The sequence below is a fragment of the Panthera uncia genome, chromosome B1 (assembly GCF_023721935.1).
Source record: "Panthera uncia isolate 11264 chromosome B1, Puncia_PCG_1.0, whole genome shotgun sequence".
Lineage (NCBI taxonomy): Eukaryota > Metazoa > Chordata > Mammalia > Carnivora > Felidae > Panthera > Panthera uncia.
The window spans coordinates 133,510,379-133,532,333 of record NC_064811.1 but is presented as its reverse complement, the minus strand read 5'-3'; the positions used below and the strand labels follow the sequence as shown (position 1 = coordinate 133,532,333).

Genomic DNA, 21,955 nt, shown 5'->3' with positions numbered 1-21,955 from the left:
TCCTAGACATAACAATATTTTATGTACTCAGAAGTCTCAAATCATTAGCTACATTGTACCTTGAACTTAGTGGTCATGATCGTGAATAACAGTTTATGTTCTCTGAGGTCCTGTTTCTCATTATGCACACTGGGAATTAAAATATGTCCCACAGAAATTTTTATTGGAAAAGAAAGAGCTGAGAAGAGACCAATGCTCTGTAAATATGTATGGATCATTATTCTTCACTGAATCTCAAGAAACACTGAATTCTGAATGCGGTTTGGTTTGTGATATTAGTATCTACCTAATATCTAAGCTACCTAAAAGAATAGTTTTAGGTAGTTTTTATACTAACTAGGCTAAATCTCCTTGACCTTCTGAGGGCTTGCTCCTGCAGTAAGACCCAAAGGCCTTATTACACTTCAGTAATAAAAAGCATGCACGATTCATTAAGGATAGAGACCAGGCTTTATGTTATATTTATTTATTTTCCAGCTTGTACAAACTGGATGTAGAAGCATAAACATAGTACATTTCTACCATCTTCAACAAAAATATAACCAATATGTACAATTATTGTATTAAAAATACAAAAGGGATACAGACTCCACCAATGTCTTTCTAAAAGACATACAGGTACAAGTAGTATCAAAAGTATGAGGAAATCACCAGTTAATTGTACATTCTGCACTTGACATCACAGAGCGAACTGAGATTAGCAGTCCTATGTTCTACAATTACTTAATGCTTAGATAACGTTTGTGCGACTTGTGGTAGAGCTAGGTTTCTGTCTGTCTATCTGCACATGAGGTCCACAGCCTATATAAGAAAACTGGCAAATAATGCCTATTACATGGAAAATTACAAATGCATAATTGACAATGTAATATATAAGCAAGTAGACAAATGCCATGATACAGAAGAGATTTATTAAATAAAGCACTGACATCGTTTTGATGCAGTGAAAAAACACTGCAATTTGACTTTTAAAATTTGAAGCTATTTACGTTTATCTACTGATCAATATGATCAGCTGAATTTAATGGAAAAAAAATCCAAGACCAGCAGTTCCTCACATTTGAGTACTACTCGGATTGGCAGCCTTCACTTTTCCGGAGTCTGTGCAAAAACAACACAAAAATAGAGTGGAGGGGTCATTTCAGTCACTATAGGGTTAATAGCAGCTGTGAGCAGGTGGTTGCTACACGTAGGCCTTCTCTATCTGCAGCGTCCATAAAGCCACTTCCAGGTTAGTCTTTGGTGACTAACCCACCTCGCAAAGGCTGGCATGTCTAATCAGGTTTTTGATCTTTTGTTCCTCTATCACGTTAAAGGCTTGTTTATTCCCTAATGCCAGTTCGGTACAGGGAGGCTGTCTCGAAAGAGCAGTATTAACAGCTGGCGTTAGCTCCAATATCCCAAGCTGCTTTCACTGCAATGCTATCCAGTTACAAACGTTTCTCTTTAAAAACGAAAAAAAAAAAAAAAATCCCTAAAACTAATTTAACAAAAATCAAAGAAACATAACTTAAAAAAACGGGGTTTGCCATCCGTCTCGATGGAGCAGGACACGCCCTCAAATGACACTGTCCTGCACTCCATAAGGCTCAGACACAGGACACAAGAGTCCTTTTTCCCTCCCCTGGCCATGTGCAAACAGTTTTACAGAAGAACCCCACCCACTGGGGAAGGAGTGGATGAGGTGTCTTGGTATCTAAGTAATTGGCTAACATCTTCTACTTCCAGGATAGGGCACTTCACGGGTGAGGCCAGAAGGACGCGGGAAGACAGGGTCGCAAGCCAGGTCTTCCCTCTTCTTGGTGTGACCACACCCTGTCCGGCATATTTGGTTTTTTAGAAACCCAGGCTGGCAACCCTACTTAAAGGTTCAAAATAATACTGTGATCATCAAATGGATAGAACATTTACTCTCTGAACACAATCTTTAAATTCATTTAAAAAAAAAAAAAAAAAAAAGACATTGTAAACAAGTGGACAAAGCACTGTACTCAAGAGGATTTCATTGTTTTTCTTTGTCTTCTTTGATGGGTTAAAGGCCCCAAGTAGTTCAATGGCTAGCTTTTCTCATTATCCCAATGAGACCAAGTGCTAGGACTGGATTGAAATCTAAAAGGAAGATTTAAAAAAATCCTTCCAGGCATTGAGAAGTGCAGCCAGAGTGAATCATCTTGTTGTGATGATCTTGGAATTGGGAATGATACTGTGTGATGTGGCAGGCAGCAACAGTGGGAGCTCGAAGATTGCTGCACTGTGCATTTCAAGCAACAAAGTCTGAAAAGTGCCAGGGCAATTTCTTCACAGTATTTCACATGCAAAGGGGAAAGGAAGAAGGGGAGAAGAAGCCCCATGCTGCTTTTAAGGCAGGGAAGGAGGCAAACTGGTCCACCATCCTCAGAATGCGAGTTCCACGGCTCCACTGCTAGGGACGTCTTCTTGTGCTCTCCTTTTAGGTGGCTAACTCTGGATCCAGAAAAGCCTGTGCCTCAAACAGCAGATACTTGTTCATCTTCTGCAAACACAATGAGGAAAAAAAGAAGGAAAAAAAAAAAAAAAAAAAAAGTGAGCAGGCAAGTCATTTCTTTGCTAGAGAGAATACATTCACTGATAGGTTAAATAAAAATACCATAGCTATGTTTTTAGTATAGCTCACTTAAAATCTTTTCCCTTTTTCTCTAAGTAATGATTAATACTAAAGTTTTAAAAAAAGTACATATGATGCATATCTTTAAATATACACAGTAGAAGATATAAATATCGTATGCTTACTGATTGCAAAGTTAATAAATTAATTGAAAATTATGAAGCAGCATGGGACTTTAAGTAATATACACGCACACATAAATCTAGAAGGATATGTAACAAAATGTTAATAATGGCTATCTGCAAGAGGTAGGACTAGAAGTGATTTTCATTTTTTGTCTTTTACTTCTTTTCCATTATGATTATTTGCATAATAAAACATGTTAAACAAGGGCAGAGGGTGATCTCCGTCACCCTCATTCCAGCATGGCCAGGTAGATTTATAGAAAGGCGGCAAAGAAGCTATAAGGTATGCTTCTTTATCAGACTTTCATTCGGATCTCGTTAAAAGTCCAAATACATTTCCACAGAGAAACTTTGAGAATCAGTAAGAAATCTAGTCATGTAACACACTTTATTGCAAGTGTCCCCTCGGCAATCTTTGGTATTTCTAAACACGTTCAGGAACGAACAAACTCTGAACACAAAATGTTCCTTATGTAGGACATGGCTAAAGACGCAGCTGACCAAGGTATTAAGAAAACAAATGCCCTCGAAAGCTCACAGGCAGAATAAGTGAACACACTAATGCTATGGTTTTAAGAATGCATATATATACCATCCTCCTCGGTGGAAAACCCTTGAGACTGATAGGGGGCGAGGCGCGGGTCACACTCATTGGGCTTATGCCACTGCGGTTTGTTCACTGGCCTGCCGCTCGCTGGAGGCCCGTGTGGCTGCTGTGCAGGCGAAGGCCCAGCTGTGTCGGTGGGTCGGGCGACCATCCGAGATCTCTGAAGTGCCACGTTGTAGTCTGGAGGTTTCCTGGCCGGATGGGAATGTCCTTCTGGAAAGTCAGTGATGGGGATTCCAATGTAGCCTGGAGGGGTGGGCGGGGGCTCTCGATACCTGCCCTCCTTCCGCACTGTAGTGAAAACAATGTACCGGTCATTGCAAATTTTGTGGACGATTATTTCATGCCACAAATGTTTACGATAAATTATAAAACTGGGGCGCCTGGGTGGCTCAGTCGGTTAAGCATCCGACTTCGGCTCAGGTCATGATCTCACGGTCCGTGAGTTCGAGCCCCATGTCGGGCTCTGTGCTGACAGCTCAGAGCCTGGAGCCTGCTTCGGATTCTGTGTCTCCCTCTCTCTCTGACCCTCCCCCGTTCATGCTCTGTCTCTCTCTGTCTCAAAAATAAATAAAACATTAAAAAAAATTTTTTTTAATTATAAAACTAATTATTGAGACAGCAAACACAGTGCAATGACAAATGTGATTTATGTTGTGTGGGGGATATGGCAGGCGAGGAAATGGATGTTAATTGAGCCAAATATTCTCAATGGTTATCACCATGGTAAAATAACTGGTGAGAGATGTTACTAAACAGACTACTTCAGATCTTGCATTTAACTATAAAATAGTAATAAGGTTAACACTTAACCCTTGGGTTTATTGGAAAGTTTAAGGAAAGAGAAAACATAAAATCCTAGTATTATGCCTGGGAGATATTAGTAGTGCCTGCTAAAAGTTTCCTTCCTCCTCCCCCTACCCTAAGGACAAGGTAGGCTACTCCATATTACCTGGGCATTTACCCTTGTCAGGCAGAAAATCAATCGTACATTACTTTCAGGTCTTGGACCTCACTTTGGAAAAGAGAATTAAATTTGGAAAAGTCGTGCAAAAATTGACACAAATTTTAAAACTCTAAACTATAAGGTATGTATTTCTTTTAAAGTCCTTTATTAACGTTCATGGCCTAGAACATGAAATCTGTGAAGCCAAGCAGAATGAGAGTTTTATTTTCTGGAACTTCATAGATTCAGTTATTAGGAATGAAACTCATTCCCGTCTTTGCAATAAAAATTCTAAGTATTAGTTTGTTAAAAGAAAGTGCTTTAAAAATTGCAACCCAAGACAAGGTATTAACTGTTATCCATCCATGACTATTTATATGGCAAAATAACAATTTCCCTATTAATAAATTCCGTTCTATATTTATAGTGTCTCTGACTCTGTATCCTGTAATTTATTCCTACACTTCAGTTAGGTAGATGTTGACTATGCCATAGAAAATACAACCTGACAGGAATGGGGGAACATGAGAGACTTCATAAGAGAAACAGCAGCAGCAAAGCAAAAACATCTTTCAAATACTTATAAATTACTATCTAGGCACAGTTCTAAGTGCTTTCCATTGAGTTCCTTTAATCCCCACATCAACCGTATTGATAGAAATTATTAAGCTCGTTTCACAAAGGAAGGTTAGTACCTTGCCCATATGTCACAAAGCTAGTAAAGAGCCAAACAGGGATTCAACCCCCAATCCGCCAAATTCGTAGCCTATGCTCTTATGCTTTATGTTACTTCTCAGCACCCTCTTCCTTGTTCTACAGTGTGCAGCACATGATTTGTCTGCATAACAAAAGTGAATGGAAGATTTATATATGCAAAGTGTCAAGTTCTAAGTGGAATTCAAGGAACAAAATAGAACTTTTAAAACAGCTCCAATTACGCAAAAAATTCTTCCTTTAGAAAGAATGGGCATCCTTCTGATACTTTTAGCCTAAAAGGTAAGAAAACATCCATAATGATAATCTGCTGATCTTGACTGCTAAAATGTACAGACTGTTTATTATGCTGGAATATATCTGTACGTACCTGACCACAGAACCTGGGCTCTTGACTACTCTTATTTCAAAATCCTGAACATACCGCTAATTTGGAAGCCCCCGACAACAACGGGTAGGTCAAGATGAGGAAAAGAACCATGAACACATTATTTTACTTTTGAAAGGTGAGATCTGACAAAGCTCTCTAATAAGCTTACCAATAAGTCCCTTTGTAGTACTCGACGTCACAGCTATGTGGGCCGGCGTAGGAACAGGTTTGGCTTCTTCTGTGGTCACAGAGGTGATGCTACTGCTTTCGGCTTCAATGGAAACATCTTTTCCACCCCTTCGCTTTATTGTGCCTGTGTCACCTTCTGAGTCTTCTCCCCAGTATCCTGTGGAAGATGCCCAGCTTGCCCGGGATTGGGCTTGTTCAAGACTCTCTCTACTTTGATTTTGCCTGTTGTACTTTGTGCTGTGATCAGAAAACATAAGTTGGTCCATATGGCTACTTGAGGCCCATAAACCTGCAGGATCCCCTGAATAATCAAAGTGAGTGTGCCCAAATGGAAGTGTTTCCCAGCTTCTCTGGTGCTGAATGGTCTGTATATTATCATGTGAGCCACTTGAGCACGACGTCCAGCTCCCACGGCCACTGTCGGCAGCATCGAGTGACGCACGATCCCCTTGGTCTTGGGAAAGTTCCTCTGTGCTTGGGGAAGAAATTACTGTAGCTGTAGCATACAAGCCTCGACTCTCAGACATTGGCGCATAGGACCTACGTGGTTGAAAATGAAAAGGGGAAAAAGTGCAAGATTGTTAATCTATGATATAAAACCAAAATACGTTTTCTCCCCCCCAGAAAGGTGGCTTTGTTTCATCACAGGAAGAGGATAAAAGCACCCCCGAGTTTCATTCTCCTGGCCGGTTCTGCCACATCCAGTTTGCTCACCTTGTCATCACCGATACAGAGGGAAAAGAACAACAACTTGCTTATATATAATAAAGGAACCCTTTCCTTAGAAGGTTAAAGGACGAGTCAACATAATCTGATTTCAGGGAGGCAGCGCACACACAGGATCTGGTACATCCTGAAACCAGCCTCTTCCTTTAGCACAGAGCAACTGTATTCCAAGAATAAAGCTAACTTGAAAAGCAGTGCATACAACAAAGATTGCACGGAACTTAATCTAGAAATTGTAAAAATTAGACCTGGGATGGGTGAGCATTCCTTGGGCATTAGGTAAAATAACAGAAATCCACATCCAGAATAAAGGACTAATTTTTAAAGACTGGAAGAAGGAATGTAAAAGAACACTAAAGAAACGCTGCCCACCCTAAGCTGTACTGGTCTGGTTCAATCACAGTCCGCCTTTCCATCCTGCCCACACCGAGGTTTGTCTCCACAATGCTGACAGAATGCCTCTGGCGCCTCTCATCATGCAGCGAGACTGGCACTGAGTCAAAGGAAGAATTGCTGACAATACTGGATCGTGAAGAAATCTCACTGTGACCAGAATCTGAGAAATTATCCACAGTACCACTGGGAGCCAGAGTGTAGCCTGCATGGGAAATAACGACCATATTAATTAGACACCATAGGTTTACAACATAAAACTGAAGTCTACCAAATAGAAGCAAAACAAAAATGCAGGCCAAAGGTACCACCATTGAAGTGAGGGAAAAACCATTTTACTTGTGGAGACTTGGGTGACTGGTAAGGTAAACTTTTACTCAAATGAAATTTAACATGTTTCATGAAAGTTTAAAGAAGAAAAAAAGAAACACTGTTATGTGTTTTTGCAGAAATCATGGCACTAGTTGACTATTCTTAGCTCCTTTAGGTATAAATAATACTACTATTAGTCTATATAAAAGAAACTAAGAAGAATAAGTATGATCAAGTTTAAAAGTATTTTTTTAACTGCAAAGTCAGTAATCTCCAATGAAGTTTTTAATTTTTAGAACTTTATGGCAGAGAATATTCAGCTCGAAGTATCTGTCTTACCATTTCAAGTGGACATATAAGAATAATACCTGAAATACCTGAAGAAAATACCTTTGGGTTTTTGCCATTTGTTTTTCAGTATTAATATTATATTGGATGAATCGCAAAGAAGCCAATTGTTTTGGAGGATGTAATGTGCAAAAATCTCCAGTTTCTCCCTAGACCATCACTATGTCTAAACAGATGTCCTGAAGGACCCTTAACTCTCCTTTGCTGCTAAAAATAATTTTGAAAGCCACAAAGAAAGAGGTGCTTGTCTTGATATTTTTAATGAAAAAATTCAAATCTTCTTTCTCAGTACTCATTTTTTAAACAATATTACTATAGATCTCACATTACTTAAAATACTGGTTTTATATGATCATGTGTATGCGATGCAGATTTTTCAATGCCACTTACCTAATAAAAAAATTAAATCTAGAACACCTAAATGTTGCTAATTTACCTTCTATAAGTACTTCCCCATCCTTTCAGTAACTTGTTAATTCCTGATTTATTTTTTAAAGGTTGCACAGGTCTTGATAAGATTTAATGCATTCATCTATGAGAAGTCTTTTTTTAGAGGACACTGAAAGTTCTGATGGACAAGATTTAAAGCGTTCCCTGAACAGTCCTCTCAAAAAAACACCTCTAGAAAAATAATCACTTGGGTGGAGCACTTGACGTTTAGAGGAATTCTCCCATTTTCCTTAACTAATAATGAGAAAATTCCTCTCTTTCCCACCCCGTCTTTGGTTCTGTAAACCCCACCTATCCCATAGGTCCGTGGAGCATTGTTATTCTTGTTACTGTTCTCACTTCCAAGAGAAGAGGAGGAACTGGTTAAGTCCAACTGCCCGGAGCCAAAAGATCTCAGCTGATTGTCACTGCCACCTAACAACAGGATGAGAAAAGAATTTAGATGTATCCATTTAACAAGGACAGGAGAGACTGATACGCACACAAAATGCATCCATGTCTGAAATATCTAAGAAGTAAAGCTGAAAAGGTATTTGTTATGTCAGTGAAATCTAACAATTTATTCATCTTTTTGGCCTTCCTCTAGAGAAAACTGTCTTAGCCATTTATTACTGGTTTATACCCATTCAGTTAAAGGGTAGAAAGAGAAAGGAACTTGGAGGGTTATTCAGCAAAAAATTACTATTATTTTAATATAAGAAAGCATCAACATAAAGAAGTGAGTTTACCTAAAAATTTAATCTCTTTGAAAATAAAATAGCAACAAAAAAAAAAGATAATCAAGACCCGTGTTAATGAAAAAATAAATCAGGAAGATATTAGTTTTCTTATGTTTTTAAAGCTTTCTACTCTGCAATTAATGTTATATAATTATATTTAGTTAGAACACCTTTTACTATAAAAATTATTTCCACACTTACAATCAATAAAAACCATATATATATGTTTTAAACGGCATTATGTAGTTTAACACAATTTACTATTAAGAAATACCAAAATTCTTCCAAATTTATAAACCGGAGGGGTCGGGGGGGGGGGGGGGTGGAATCCATTGGGCATTATATAGGACATCATTTTAAATGACCCGAACATCAAAAATGACGTGATATATAAATCTGGAATTTATTGCAGCTGAAATGTATAGATTGCTATAAAGGAAAACAGTAAGTAATTTAGTTCTACCTTTCCTTGGAGAACTCTGTGGAGAAGTGGGAGGAGAAGAAAGCTGGGAAGATGCGTTTGATATAGTGTCTTCTGCTTGTTTTTTATGACGCTCCAGACTTCCTTCTTCAGACAAAGAAAGAATTTTCTTTAAAGCTTGTGGAGAGTATATGCCTATAAAAGAAAGAAAGAAATATGTATTTTCATGAGTAAAAAGGAATCACATGAATAAAATCTTTTTGGATGATTTAATATTACATTTAGTTTCAACCTACTTGTAATATCATCATGGTATAAACAGCAAGCTTACAGAAGGCACACAGTACCTGTAATGTGGTTTCTGACTGGTATCTGCTGGAGTGCTAGAAACAGACTGCTTTTGATATTTTACTTTAGATTCTAAATCTTAATCAACATTCATTCAACAATATGTTGACATCAGACAACAATGAAGAAAAAAAATGAACAATTTGAAAATATTAGAATTTAGGACAAAAGTGATCAGCTAAGAATATTTATTATTAGAATTCAAGGCTGAGTATTTTGGTGAACTCAAACAGGTATTTTGGTATTACTGGATGTGTTGGCTCAGGAGAAGTGGGAATGATGGGAGAAAACTAACGAGCCAAGAGCTAACCAGAGGTAGTAAGAAAAGTGAATAAAAACGTTCTAGGGAATTCCATGAAGTTAATATTCGATCAAATAAGTAGATGCAAGAAAAGCAGAAGTAGACCCATGGAAGTGCCCTGTGTCACAGAAACCACAGGAGACGATTTCAGAAGGGAGTGATCTAGTGCCAAGCGTAGGATCAAGAAGGATGAGGGTGGAAGAAAAGGATTACATATCCCAGTATAAGGTGATTCCCCCCCCAAGAAATATTTTTAGAAATGGGGGAGTCACATTAAAATAGTTTACAAAGCCTCTAGTATTCTTATGAGGCGCTCTCAATTGCCTTATTTCTGAACGACAAAGAAATACTTGAAAACACCTGACACTGCCTCAGTCAATAGTTTTAATGTTCTTAGACTTACCAGGATCCATTAAAAAGGAGGCGGTGAAATTTAACACAGATTTAAGCCTTCATTTCACCTCATGTAAACATCTGATCTTGTTTTAATACAGTTACTTAAAGACCACTTTTAAAGCAATATTTATGTATATACATGCTGATATACACAACATGCATGAAAATGTTAGCTACACTAAAGCTGTACGAATAAATAGTTGTGATTTGGGAAAAAATTCCAAGGCCAGCATTATGCAGAGATTAAAAAAGTGCTTTATATTCAGGCACACCTACACATTTGGCTAAAAAGTTATATTTAAGTAAAAGAAAGACTGATAAACTTCCATATAAGAAGGTCAGTGTAAAAGAGGAAATAGAAGTCAGGTTGCAGGGGATTTAGGAAGATATGAATATTAATAAGATGACAAAGAAACCTGTAATTCAGTTTGTGATAGGGAGAGTAATACAAATACAAATACAAATCAAAGGGGAAATGTCAAGCAAAAATATTCTTTTGTCACTCTTCCCCAAATTCAACAAATGGCATATATGCTGACCAGGAAGAAAGAGCCAAAGATAAAGTATACGAAGGACCTACCGGAAGACTCTTGCCCACCTCATAAGGACAGGGTGTCCCTGGGTAGGAATAGCTCAGTGACCAATACCCTATTTTATCTAAGTAAACTGTACCACAAGGTTTTTTTTCCCCCTTTTATTAACATTGTTTCCTTTCACATAAATGTACAAAAAAGAACCCATACATTTTATGAAATATAACTTTGTTGTACCATTTACATGAAGGGACAAAACTAATAGATATATACTAACACTCCCATTTCACACGCCCTCCCCTCCCAATAACAAATGAGCATGATTCAAGGAGACACTCTATAGAATAAACAGTAAACAGTCCCTTCCACTGGTAACAGTAAAATTCAACTTTCTGAACATTAATGTTTTACTAAGAGGTAACAATCAAATAGAGACTCAAGTATATTAGAGTTATTCAAGATAAGGATTTTTTCCTAATCTGAAAAACATGACACCAAATAGCCTCAAAAGAGGATATGATTTGAATCACCTACCAAAAGGTGGGAGATCCTTTACGGGTACTTTCTTTCGCGAGGGATAAAGGGACACAGCAGGAACCTGCAGTCCTTGGTTGATTTTATGTGGTGGCGGTGGCTGTTGGGGCTGTGGCTGGGCTTGTGCTTTCTGTTGCGACCCTGCCCTTGGAGCCACTGGGGAGGTCTCAGACTTGACGGGCTTTTTGTCACCAGGATTCTTAGGCACTGTTAATTGTTTAGTTTAAAAACAGAACAAGAAATTTCAGAAGTTAGTAGCTATATACAAGTTCAGAACTGCATAAGCATTTTCTACACTTTAGAACACGAAAATGTGTATCATGTCTTTTTCCTGTTATCCACATAAAGGGCAGAAATGGGGGTGGGAGGGAACCCTAGTTACAGAAAATAATATAGGCCTGACAGGACAAAGATATTTACTTTATGAAACTAGCTGTCACAAATGATGATTATACTATTAAATACCACATTAAAAATAAAAGTAGAAAAATGTGGAGAGTTCAATATGCTGTGTGAATGTATATAAAAAGCAGAAATAGGGGCGCCTGGGTGGCGCAGTCGGTTAAGCGTCCGACTTCAGCCAGGTCACGATCTCGCGGTCCGTGAGTTCGAGCCCCGCGTCAGGCTCTGGGCTGACGGCTCGGAGCCTGGAGCCTGTTTCCGATTCTGTGTCTCCCTCTCTCTGCCCCTCCCCCGTTCATGCTCTGTCTCTCTCTGTCCCAAAAATAAAAAATAAAAAAAAAAAAAAAAAAAAAAAAAAAAAGCAGAAATATATGATAAAATCTACAACAGGAAAATTATTAGGATTGTTTTTCAAAATGGAGGTCAAAATTCCTTGACATGTATGAGCTTAGTTTTTATTTAATAAATGGTATTTATTAACTGTAATCTTTTCACTCTTAAATTCTCTCCTATGGGTAAAATTATCTATGTTAGCCAATAGCAACCAATACTGCTTGAATATTAGACTGATTATATAATTCCATGGCATATAGAAGACAATCTGAATAGGACAATTAAAAATGCTGTATGTATAACGTATTAACATTCAAAACAACTCAATGACACGGATGTACTTCCTCCATTTACACGTAAAGAAGCTAAGGATTAGGGAGCTCAAGTTAGTTGCCTAAGGGGACGATGCTATCTGGAGAAACAAACAGGATTTGAACTCAAACCAATCTGACTCCAGAGGACAAGCTCTTCAGCGTCCTGGGAAAATCTAGTAACTTGAATCTTCTCAACTCATCTAACATTTAAATTCTATCAAGGGTATCTTCAAACCTGTCCATAAAAGACCCGGAAGTGTCCTAAATGGAAAATGCCTCGATCTTACACGAATGCAGATGAAAACAAGCAGAAAACTTGCCCCCATTTCTAGCCTGGTCAGATTTTTGAAGGCTGGGAAACTACACGTTAGGCTGCGTTTTGGTACCGTGCAGCAGGACCACTGCTTCCTGTGCCAGGCCAACTTCCTGCCGGCGCTGTCAGGCTGAGGGTATAAAAGGCAGCAGGTGCACCTAGTCACAGACCCCTCTGACGAGGCAGGCCCTTCACCACTCTCGCCTCTCAGGTTGCCCATCACTTTGGAAGTATCTTTGTGAGACAACAAAGACACAACGGAAACAGCCGTCCCCCTAAGTCTCTGTGGTCACCCTGCCCAAGCCAAGTGAGTTGGACGGGAGGCCTGGCCTAGGCCAGTACTGCATGGGATCAACGGCAGCATTCAAGGGAGGGGCTAGTATGTTGCCAGGATGCTACTGCCCCCTCTGCGCTAAGCCCCACTTGTCGCCGCCCATACCACTGCTCAGGAAACAAATCTGCATTTCAGATTCTGCAGCCGCTTTAAGGAAAAACTCACATGTGTTGGTTGCTGGCTCACACTGCAGTGATAAGGTCTGCAGACTCTCCTCATCCATTTCTAGCTCCAAATTGGACAGGTACTGCTTGACTTTTCGAGCCATTTGGGCATCTTCGTAAAGCTTTTTGGCATTGAGAAAGGAACTACGACGTACCCGCTTTTTATGACCACCTGTCTGAGCAACGTCTAGCACTGTTGCATTTGTACTACCCTGGCTGAGAGACCTGGAAGATGAAAAGGCAGATATGCAGCTCACTCTACCATGGGGTTCCTTTATCTATCTGAAACATGCCAAGACTTACACAAGTATTCTGCGTTCAAAAGATCACATGCCTCATTCTGGTAAGTAAACTGTTACAAGGAAATATAGACTAATATAGATTAAATTTTTTCAAGTTAAAAAAGAATCATACGAACATACATATATATATGTTTCTAGTCCAACTCGGAAATTCTGCTTTTCTCATCTACAGAGCATTCAAGGCAGTTCTTTCATAGAAGCCAGCAAATACTGATTATATATAGGAGCTCATGCAATACACAGTTAAAAATCATTGAGATTTACATGAAATTTACTTCTCCTAAAGAGGATATTTTACATAAGTTTAAATAAAATTAGCTACACTGTTCACAATCGTTTTCTTTTTCCTTGAGTGAAAGAGTTTTTAAAGTAATATGGGTCAATCTGTTAATAAAATGATCATGCAAATGTAAACATATATATATATATATATATAGAAACTAGCACATGAATTGTTAAGAATTATGTTTAAAAAGTATCGGTTTATAGAATGAAAACAGTAGTTAGTTGAGCTGTAAAAACTGTAGTTTTAACACCTTGGGGCACTTTTTACATTATATATATTTACTTAAATATCTGTGCAATAGTATTTAAATTGCACAGTTTTTCCTTTTAATGTTCTTCCTCCCGTAACCCCGCATTAGGCTTTCTCCATTTCCAAGTACACAAATCATATTAAAATAAAATCTTTTTGAAGACTGAGAAGTATGCCTGGCCTACAGTTCCCCAGAACAATCATCAACCACTTCACAGCTCTCATGGATCATGACCTCAAAAACAAAAGCCCCAACAGATTAAACGTGAAGTCAGCAAGAGGGTTAAGAGAAAATGCAAAGCATCAGAAAATACAGCAGGTAAGAAAACAATGCAATGAACAGAATAAGAATTGTGTGTGGGTTTGCAAGGTCTCCACCACTTACCCCAAACTCCTCCATTTCTTCTTCCTGTAAGTGAGAGCCATGGAGATTGAAGCATGGGTGTAGAAAGAGAGACAGAAAGATCACAAGCTCAGAAAGAAAGGACTAGACTTTTGGATAAGCAGTACTAGAAGCTCACAAACATTAAACTGCATAATCACCTCACACACACAACTGTACCCGCAATACTTTTCTGGCTCAAGAGACAGATACGGTTAATTTTTTGTTCTAAGAACTCCTCTCCTTCACTGGATTAATCATTTTTGACTACACTGCCAACTAAATCCATTGCATGGATACTGAGCCCATATTGTTTGGGTTCTTTACATATTTTAGTTCATACTATCAGTTATGAGTTTTAAGCTCTACAAACCAGTGTTCTGACAAGTAAGGAATAGTTGTACCTCATGTCAAATGAAAAATTTCTGCAGGACAAACTGTTTTTTACGGACAGTCAAAAGTGCACCTGAGGCCGAATAAGACATTTATTTCAAATTAGAGCTCAGGGGTTTCTCGCCACAACCTAATAAAATTTCTGCCAAGCTACAAATGTAAATATTCAAAAATTTCTCATTTATTAGGAGACCTCCAAACCCAAACTTCTCTAAGCCTACACGTGTTACTGAAGAGGACACACTCACCGAGTCCTGAACATGAGGGCAGGGTCCATGTTAACTGAAGCCATTCGGCCAACATGACGAATTTCTTTTGCAATCATCCTTAGCTTCTCAAAATTGACTAGCCCATCAACTTTTGAGTCATTTCCTATAATTGGCAAAGAAGAAAAAGGGAATCCTATCACATTCATTTATTGTGTGCTTCCACAAGTGAAGACAGAAAATCTACTTTATACTTACCTTCATGAAGGAATGTGAGATCCTTCTTGATAACTGGGAATAGAGGGATTATGGGAGGCTGCAGGTTTTGACTGTTGAGGACATTGCGATATTTTGCCATGTTTCTGGAGGGATCAAACAAGTCTTGGAGATCTTGAAACAGCTTTTCGTATTTATTGGGAAGTTTTTCCCAGGTGGTTCGTAGTCTTGCCACTGGTGCCAAATTTAGGCCACTGAAAGGAAAAAAAGGAAATCAAATGACTCATTCTTACGAAACAAAGAAAGTAAAAATAGCATATTGTTTATAAACGTATAATACCTCTGTGTTTATGCTGTATATGCATAGCAATTTATGGGATTCATAAGAAACTACTAATAGTTCTGGGTAATGAGAATTGAAGACAGAAGCAGGGTCAGGGCCAAGGGTTATTACCCTTGAGACCCTTCTAGTCTGTTTATTATGGACAAACAACTGGAATGTGAAGTATCATGAGGTAGCATCTGTTTTGCAGCTCTGCTTCCATGCGCAGAGAAGCGCTTGGCACATAGGCTGGTGATAAAACAGACTGGCCAAGTATCCTACAGGAATAAAATAAAAGTCCCAACAGTAATGACAATATGATCAAACTCCTAGTGAGAGACAATGATTCATAATCACCGCGAAGAGCCATATTGCTAATTGTTTCAGTTTGTAGTGTCTTCCGGCCTCAGTATAAGCACTTACACGGGAAGAAAATGAAAATGAACATTTAGTGGGCATCTGCCTCGTGCCGGCTGATAGAAGTCCACATACATAATATCATTTAATCTACTTGATCCTTCTTTGGGGCACTGTTCCTTTACGAGAAATAAACTCATGTCTAGAGAAATTAAAATAATTTGCCCTAAGTCGCAGAACTAAAAAAAGTAGTGAATAGAGCTTTTCTGGGCTCTACATGTAGCTCACCAGAGACTTTAAATTAAGAATCATTGGATTCCGAGAAAAGGACTTGTTCAATATGATTCAATCAAAAGCTACTACACTTATAGAAATTATACGGTGTTCCTGGACTGATGTGTATTTTTGATCTGCAGACTGAATTGAATCTTAGGACCTGTATGCTCACTTACCTGATGATTGCAAACATTGAGTTAAAATTCTTGCATTCCCTGCAGTGTAGTGCTATCTTGATGAAATGCTTAATGATCTTCATCCTCTTCAGCTGGTTTGTCTCTCTCAGAATTTCAGATGCTACCCAAAATGTTTCCTGGTTAATTACTTCTTCAAATTTCTTCAGGTTGGCACAGCTGGTTTTTGATTTGAGTTTAAATAAATCATCTATGTATTCAGTAGGTTCAATGTTACGGAAAAGTTCAAAATTCCGCATAGAGAGCTGTGTGGCCACTTCAACAGTACTGAGCTGCAGGAGGGAAATTTGACTCTCCCTCAACAGCTCCTGAGCATCTTCGTCTGAACAAAGAGTTTCTGTCTCCATGTTGTTTTTCAAGTAATACCTGTGAAAAACACACAATTCTAAGCCTAAGCAGCAGTCTCATGACATTACTTGAAAGAATGATGCTACTTTGTAGACAACATTTGCAAGAACAGGCTGTGAGTGATGGAAGAATTCTCTTGTACAAGGACAGAGAATACAGCTGCTGCCCCAGTCACCAACTCATAGAATCACCTATCAGGAAGTCACTGATGGGAGCTAATAAATCACATGTCATTTCATTTGTACCAGTTGTCATGTATTTTTCTCCTGCCCTTCCCTGATTTCCAGATTATTTTATGTATTTTTGCTAAAAGTGACAGAAAATAGCTCAATTTAAAATTTCAGTTTAAATAAGAAAACAGGGTCTAAGGAAGGCAGAAGAGATCAGACACAGGTCATCACCCTGTTTTCCTAGAGAGAGTCTGTAACTATTTAATAGGTAAACGTGATCCAATTTGAACCAACTTATTCAAATACCAAAGAAACCTATAAGATATTCCCTTCTATCTGATACTATGAGTACAATAATGCCAAAATAGATTTTTTTTTTATGTTTATTTATTTGGGGGGAGGGGGAGAGCAAGGGGCAGAGAGAGAGAGGGAGACACAGAACCTGAAGCAGGCTCCAGGCTCTGAGCTGTCAGCGAAGAGTCTGATGCAGGGCTCGAACTAATGAACCACGAGGTCATGACCTAAGCTGAAGTCGGACGCTTAACCTACTGAGCCACCCAGGCGCCCCGATCTTTAACTTTTAAATATCTGGTTTTCACAAAAACCCTACAAGTAAGTGGGGCAGGTATTATTCTTGTCAGATGAGGAAACAGAGGCTCCCAAATATTAATGAATAGTTACTATCAGTGACAGAGACGAGAATTCATTATTACTCCTTTCTCTTTGTAAACAACTTGTTGAAAATAGAATCCATATGTTTGCCCTGTGGGGTTGTTTTTCTGGTTTAGTAGACAGATGTTTTCCTAAGCCAAATTCCATAAAGACAGAAGCAGAATGAGCCCAGTGGGAGTCTTGCCAAACTGGCCTTTTGCATCTTTCACCAAAGCGACCATGACGGAAAACACATACCTTGAGGCCTTCACATCCACAGATTGAACATTCCCAGTTTTGACTACTCATGAAGCCCATGACTTGTATTCATATATAATTTTCTTGACTGTGAGCCATGAATCTGCACCTCAATGGAGATTTGTAGAACTCCATCATGGTTACAGATATAGCAATGTGCCTTCAAATGATAATGAGAAAAACTGATCTCCTAAAACAACACTAACTGCTGGTGTCAGGGTTGGAAATAAAGTAAAAGTGAAGAAGAGTAATAAAGTTGTAGTTGATAGCAAGAAAAAGGAAGTTTTGAATGAATTAAATCAGATTTATACTATGGAAAATTCAAGTACAAAAAGAATTTGCTGGACTCCATCCAGCAAGAAAAAAAGAAAAAAAAAAGTGATTTATGAAAATACTTAATGTTCAGTGAGTGCAGAATCTAGTCTTTAAATTAGAGCCAAAAGGTAACTGCTTTTTCAACTTTCACTAATTTGTGGTTTGAGGACACACATTACATATTATCAAGGGAAATTCAGGAGACTGACAAAATCAGGTACAATGTTACCCTGCAAGTAATATGTGATATAAGCACTTATGCAGCAGGAGACCAAGCTCTGAAGCAACCAAAAGTTTGTTCTAGAGCGAGGTATTTTTCACAGTGTAGCACACAATAAAAGGCAGCATTAGCCAGCCACATGGTCATTGATATCTCCATCTAAACAACTGCAGCTCCTAGAAAAGTTGAGTAGGCAGGAGCAATTGACAACAGAATATGATTTAAAAACATGTTTGTGAATGTACACATCCAGGAAAGAGAATCAGCGTTAGCTCTGTGACTTCACCAGCCTGGTGTCCTACAGCCAGTGTAAGAAGTGACTGCCTGTGCCCTGACAGCCAATAACAATATTCAGGTCACAGTGCCCTCCTTTTCAAAAGGGTCTTAAGAGATCCTTGTGAGGGTCAGCAGTCTACTGGGTACATTTCCTTTGATTCACCAATTCTTGGAGAATGGGATAAGTCTTCTTTCTCGTTTGCAGGGGTACTTACTCATTTTAAAAACCCTTTGAAAGTGTTCATCTCTTAGACTTTGGTGTGGGTTTGAAGAGGGGTTAAAGAAATCCAATAGGACAGATATATTGTATACCTTCCACTCAGCTGAATTCTATCAGCAAGTTTGGAAAGCTGATCTGGGAGTCTTCTTTGTTTGATTACACCCTCAGGTGTGACAGAGACCTCACACAGCGAATACTGATCCGGGGTGGCAGTCACAGCAAACTCCCTGATGGCCTGAATGACTACTTCCTTCGCTGTGGTGTCCTTACTGATCATGATGTATCGGCTTTGCTGATCGGCTTTAAAAACCCTTAACACTTGATCTGGCAAGTCTGGGGGAAAGAAAAGCCATATGTAAGTGGAAAGGATTTTAGCATATGGTAATACAATTAAGTGAAGTAATCAGGAAAACCTCCCTAGAAAAGATAAATGCTAAACCTGCATCTCTCCCTCGTTACAATCCTTCTTCAAAGATTCTATAAGTCAACATACTGATCTGCTGCATGAACATATTTTTCCCCACAGATACCTGAATGATCCACAAATACAAACATCAGTACACAGCAGCAGCACATAAAATTCTCAGGTTGGTAGCAAAAAAGGGAAAAATTTAAATCTAAAGTTCATCTTTATTATATTGAAAATCCCATTAAGCTAATCTAATATATTCCTTTTACTCTATTTAACATGACCTAGTAATAACTGGCATGGTATGTGTTATTATTATGAAAGAGAAAACACGTTCAGAGATTAATTTGCCCAGGATCATATCAAATTAGTCTGAAGAATAAGAAAGAACTGATTCCAGTGGTTTGAAATTTAAGGTTCATTCTGACTTGGAGCATTTGACACAATCCATGCCAAACCAAGAACATACAGCATTACCATATGTTAGAAGAAAACAGATTACTACAAGAAAACAAAAGCAGCACAGGCGATGCTCACCAGGAGTAGTACTGAAGTCTAAAATGCGATGATGTGACTGCAATAAATCGGGATTACTGGAGGACAAGGTTCCACTGACGGGCAATGCAGTTGGGATGTGCTTGGTCTGCCTTAATCCTACTATGCTGTCATCCTGAGACTGACCAATCCCAATATCACTGAACAAAGAGAAAAATTAGAGAATAAATGATCCACAAGTAAAAAGTTATAACTCATCAATATATAATAGACACAGACCATAAATAAAACATATTTGTATAAGACAGCTCATTTAAAAGTACCATTAATAAATTTGGTTGAAAATTCAGTAGCAACTACTGCTTATGCATTATCTAACTCAACTTATTTGCTGTTTCTTAAGCATATGTCACCCTAAAACCTATGCCTCTTTCAGTAGACAAAGAATATTAGTACTCTCTCAGTATTGTCAAGAAAAGATAAGCTCTAGTTACTCCTGGAAATAGATTTAAGAATAAGCACATTAAAAACAGTGTATTTAGTCTCACTCGACTGGTGATTTATGTATCAGAATGATAAATCATTTTATAATCTGATCTTTAAGAACTGAAGAAACAGAGTAAAACAGAGGAGAAAAATCCAAACTGTCCTAATTTCATTCTCCAGTGTTTCAGAGAAATAAATGAGATCACTATGGAGTCAAATGTAAAGAAACCCTGACACCGGGATTGTTTCTTAATTATACAAAGCATAAAAAAGCAGGGGTCCATGGTAATATTTCTTAGCATCAAAGAAGAGGCAAAGGAAATTAATGACTCATGTTTTATTTTTAGTTCTCTACTCAAAATTTCTAGTTAGACATTTAAATTCCCAGAGAAATACTCCTTATTACTGATAGCTACAAACTCATTTACCTTTATAAAACGTGTTACTGTGGACAATTCTTAAAAACATGATTTAATAACAGTTAAAAATTTCTAGATTTGAAGGGCACACTATTTCCAAAAGAGACTTTAAAATTAAAATAATAAACATGGACACATACAAAACAACTAGATCATCAGCAAATGGTCACAGTTCTAATTTCTAGAAATTAGAAATGAAGAGAAAGAAAACTCTTTGGTTGGGTGTCCAAGGTGCCATAAATAAAATTAAGACATTTAGCATCAGTTAGGTTCTCAGACATTAGAGCCTGATCATAATACCTACTATCTTTAATGGCTATGATAATTAAAAAAAATATATAATAGCATTCTTTATTTTGTGGGGGGGGATGGAAATTATAAAGTTAAAGAAACAAGGATAAGATATTTCTTTTAAAGTCGACAGAAAAATTAAAGATGATTTTAGTGTAAATTCTTCCAAATTCATAGGTAAGTCCGTGACAAAATCCAATTTCCATTTAAACACATATAGGCATGCACATAAAGATGAGAAATATTAATGTTCTGTGAAACATTAAAACTTTCACATTAGTAGAATTTCATTTCTCAACCACATAAAACCATCTTTATTGCCAAAAGTATCAGATGTAATCCAGGACATAAGACAACAATTATGGGCTCGGGCCAAAGATATAGAGCCAACTGGGTCACGATGGCCACAAATGGCTAAAAACTCTAGAGCTGCCTTCTTAAGAAATGTTTCTCAGCAACATTTTCACACCTAAAATGAAGATCTAATAACTCTTGCCTATATATCTCTGTTATCCACAGACATGAGGATACTTTCTTGGATTGGAACTACTTTATAGTTAAGACTTAATTCAGAAAAGTCCCTCTCTGAGCATATCTATTGTTTGACCTCTCCAACTCTTCTCATGGTTACTGAAACTGTTTTTTAGCCTTCGTTGATTTTATAGTTTATTGACTTATTCTCTCTTTTCTCAGTATTCATCACGCTTTCTCTACTTACCTGACAACCAGATCTGACTCCTATAATCCTCTTGCCTCACCCTTTTCTTCTCACCCTATTCACATCCCTCTCCCATACCTATCCTTGCCCGTTTGCCACCATCCAGCATCATAACTTCTGTAATACTGACAGTGTTGGGGGTCGGGAGGGAGGGACACGGTATATCTAGAAAATCTGCCTCATTGGCTAGTTTAATGGCCTTGTTAAAAAAAAAAAAAATCTTTGTAAAAATCTTTGATTTCTAGGAGAGCAAAATTTAAGTAGTAACTAGTAGTAAGTCTATCATACCATATAATAGATCCTACAGTTTACTGAGCCTACTTTAAAAAAAAAAATTTCTTTTTAATGTTTATTTTTGAGAAAGAGGGAGAAAGAGACACAGCACAAGTGGAGGGAGGGGCAGAGAGAGAGGGAGATACAGAATCTGAAGCAGGCTCCAGGCTCTGAGCTGTGAGCCCAGAGCCTGACGCAGGGCTTGAACTTGTGAACCGCGAGATCATGACCTGAGCCGAAGTCAGACACTTAACCGACTGAGCCACCCGGGTGCCCCAAGCCTGCTT

General features: G+C 38.2%; 1 protein-coding gene across 12 annotated transcripts in view; it reads right to left on the bottom strand.

Annotated features, from left to right (window-relative positions):
* Positions 1-1,455: 1,455 nt before the first annotated feature.
* Positions 1,456-21,955, bottom strand: part of RAPGEF2 (Rap guanine nucleotide exchange factor 2) — a 254,414-nt gene continuing 233,914 nt past the window's right edge. For 5 of the 12 annotated variants that reach the window (XM_049631251.1, XM_049631252.1, XM_049631259.1 and 2 more), the window contains 14 exons: positions 19,524-19,681; positions 18,670-18,910; positions 16,102-16,485; positions 15,013-15,224; positions 14,797-14,920; positions 14,159-14,182; positions 12,938-13,161; positions 11,077-11,283; positions 9,007-9,159; positions 8,164-8,238; positions 6,694-6,919; positions 5,576-6,135; positions 3,362-3,667; positions 1,456-2,512 (listed from right to left, as the gene is read on the bottom strand). In XM_049631251.1, coding sequence (XP_049487208.1) covers positions 2,487-2,512; positions 3,362-3,667; positions 5,576-6,135; positions 6,694-6,919; positions 8,164-8,238; positions 9,007-9,159; positions 11,077-11,283; positions 12,938-13,161; positions 14,159-14,182; positions 14,797-14,920; positions 15,013-15,224; positions 16,102-16,485; positions 18,670-18,910; positions 19,524-19,681 — 2,920 coding nt within the window. In that variant the 3' untranslated portion in view covers positions 1,456-2,486. Of the gene's footprint in view, positions 2,513-3,361; positions 3,668-5,575; positions 6,136-6,693; positions 6,920-8,115; positions 8,239-9,006; positions 9,160-11,076; positions 11,284-12,937; positions 13,162-14,158; positions 14,183-14,796; positions 14,921-15,012; positions 15,225-16,101; positions 16,486-18,669; positions 18,911-19,523; positions 19,682-21,955 lie in introns of all 12 variants that reach the window. The other 7 variants (XM_049631254.1, XM_049631255.1, XM_049631263.1 and 4 more) reach the window with 4 other exon arrangements.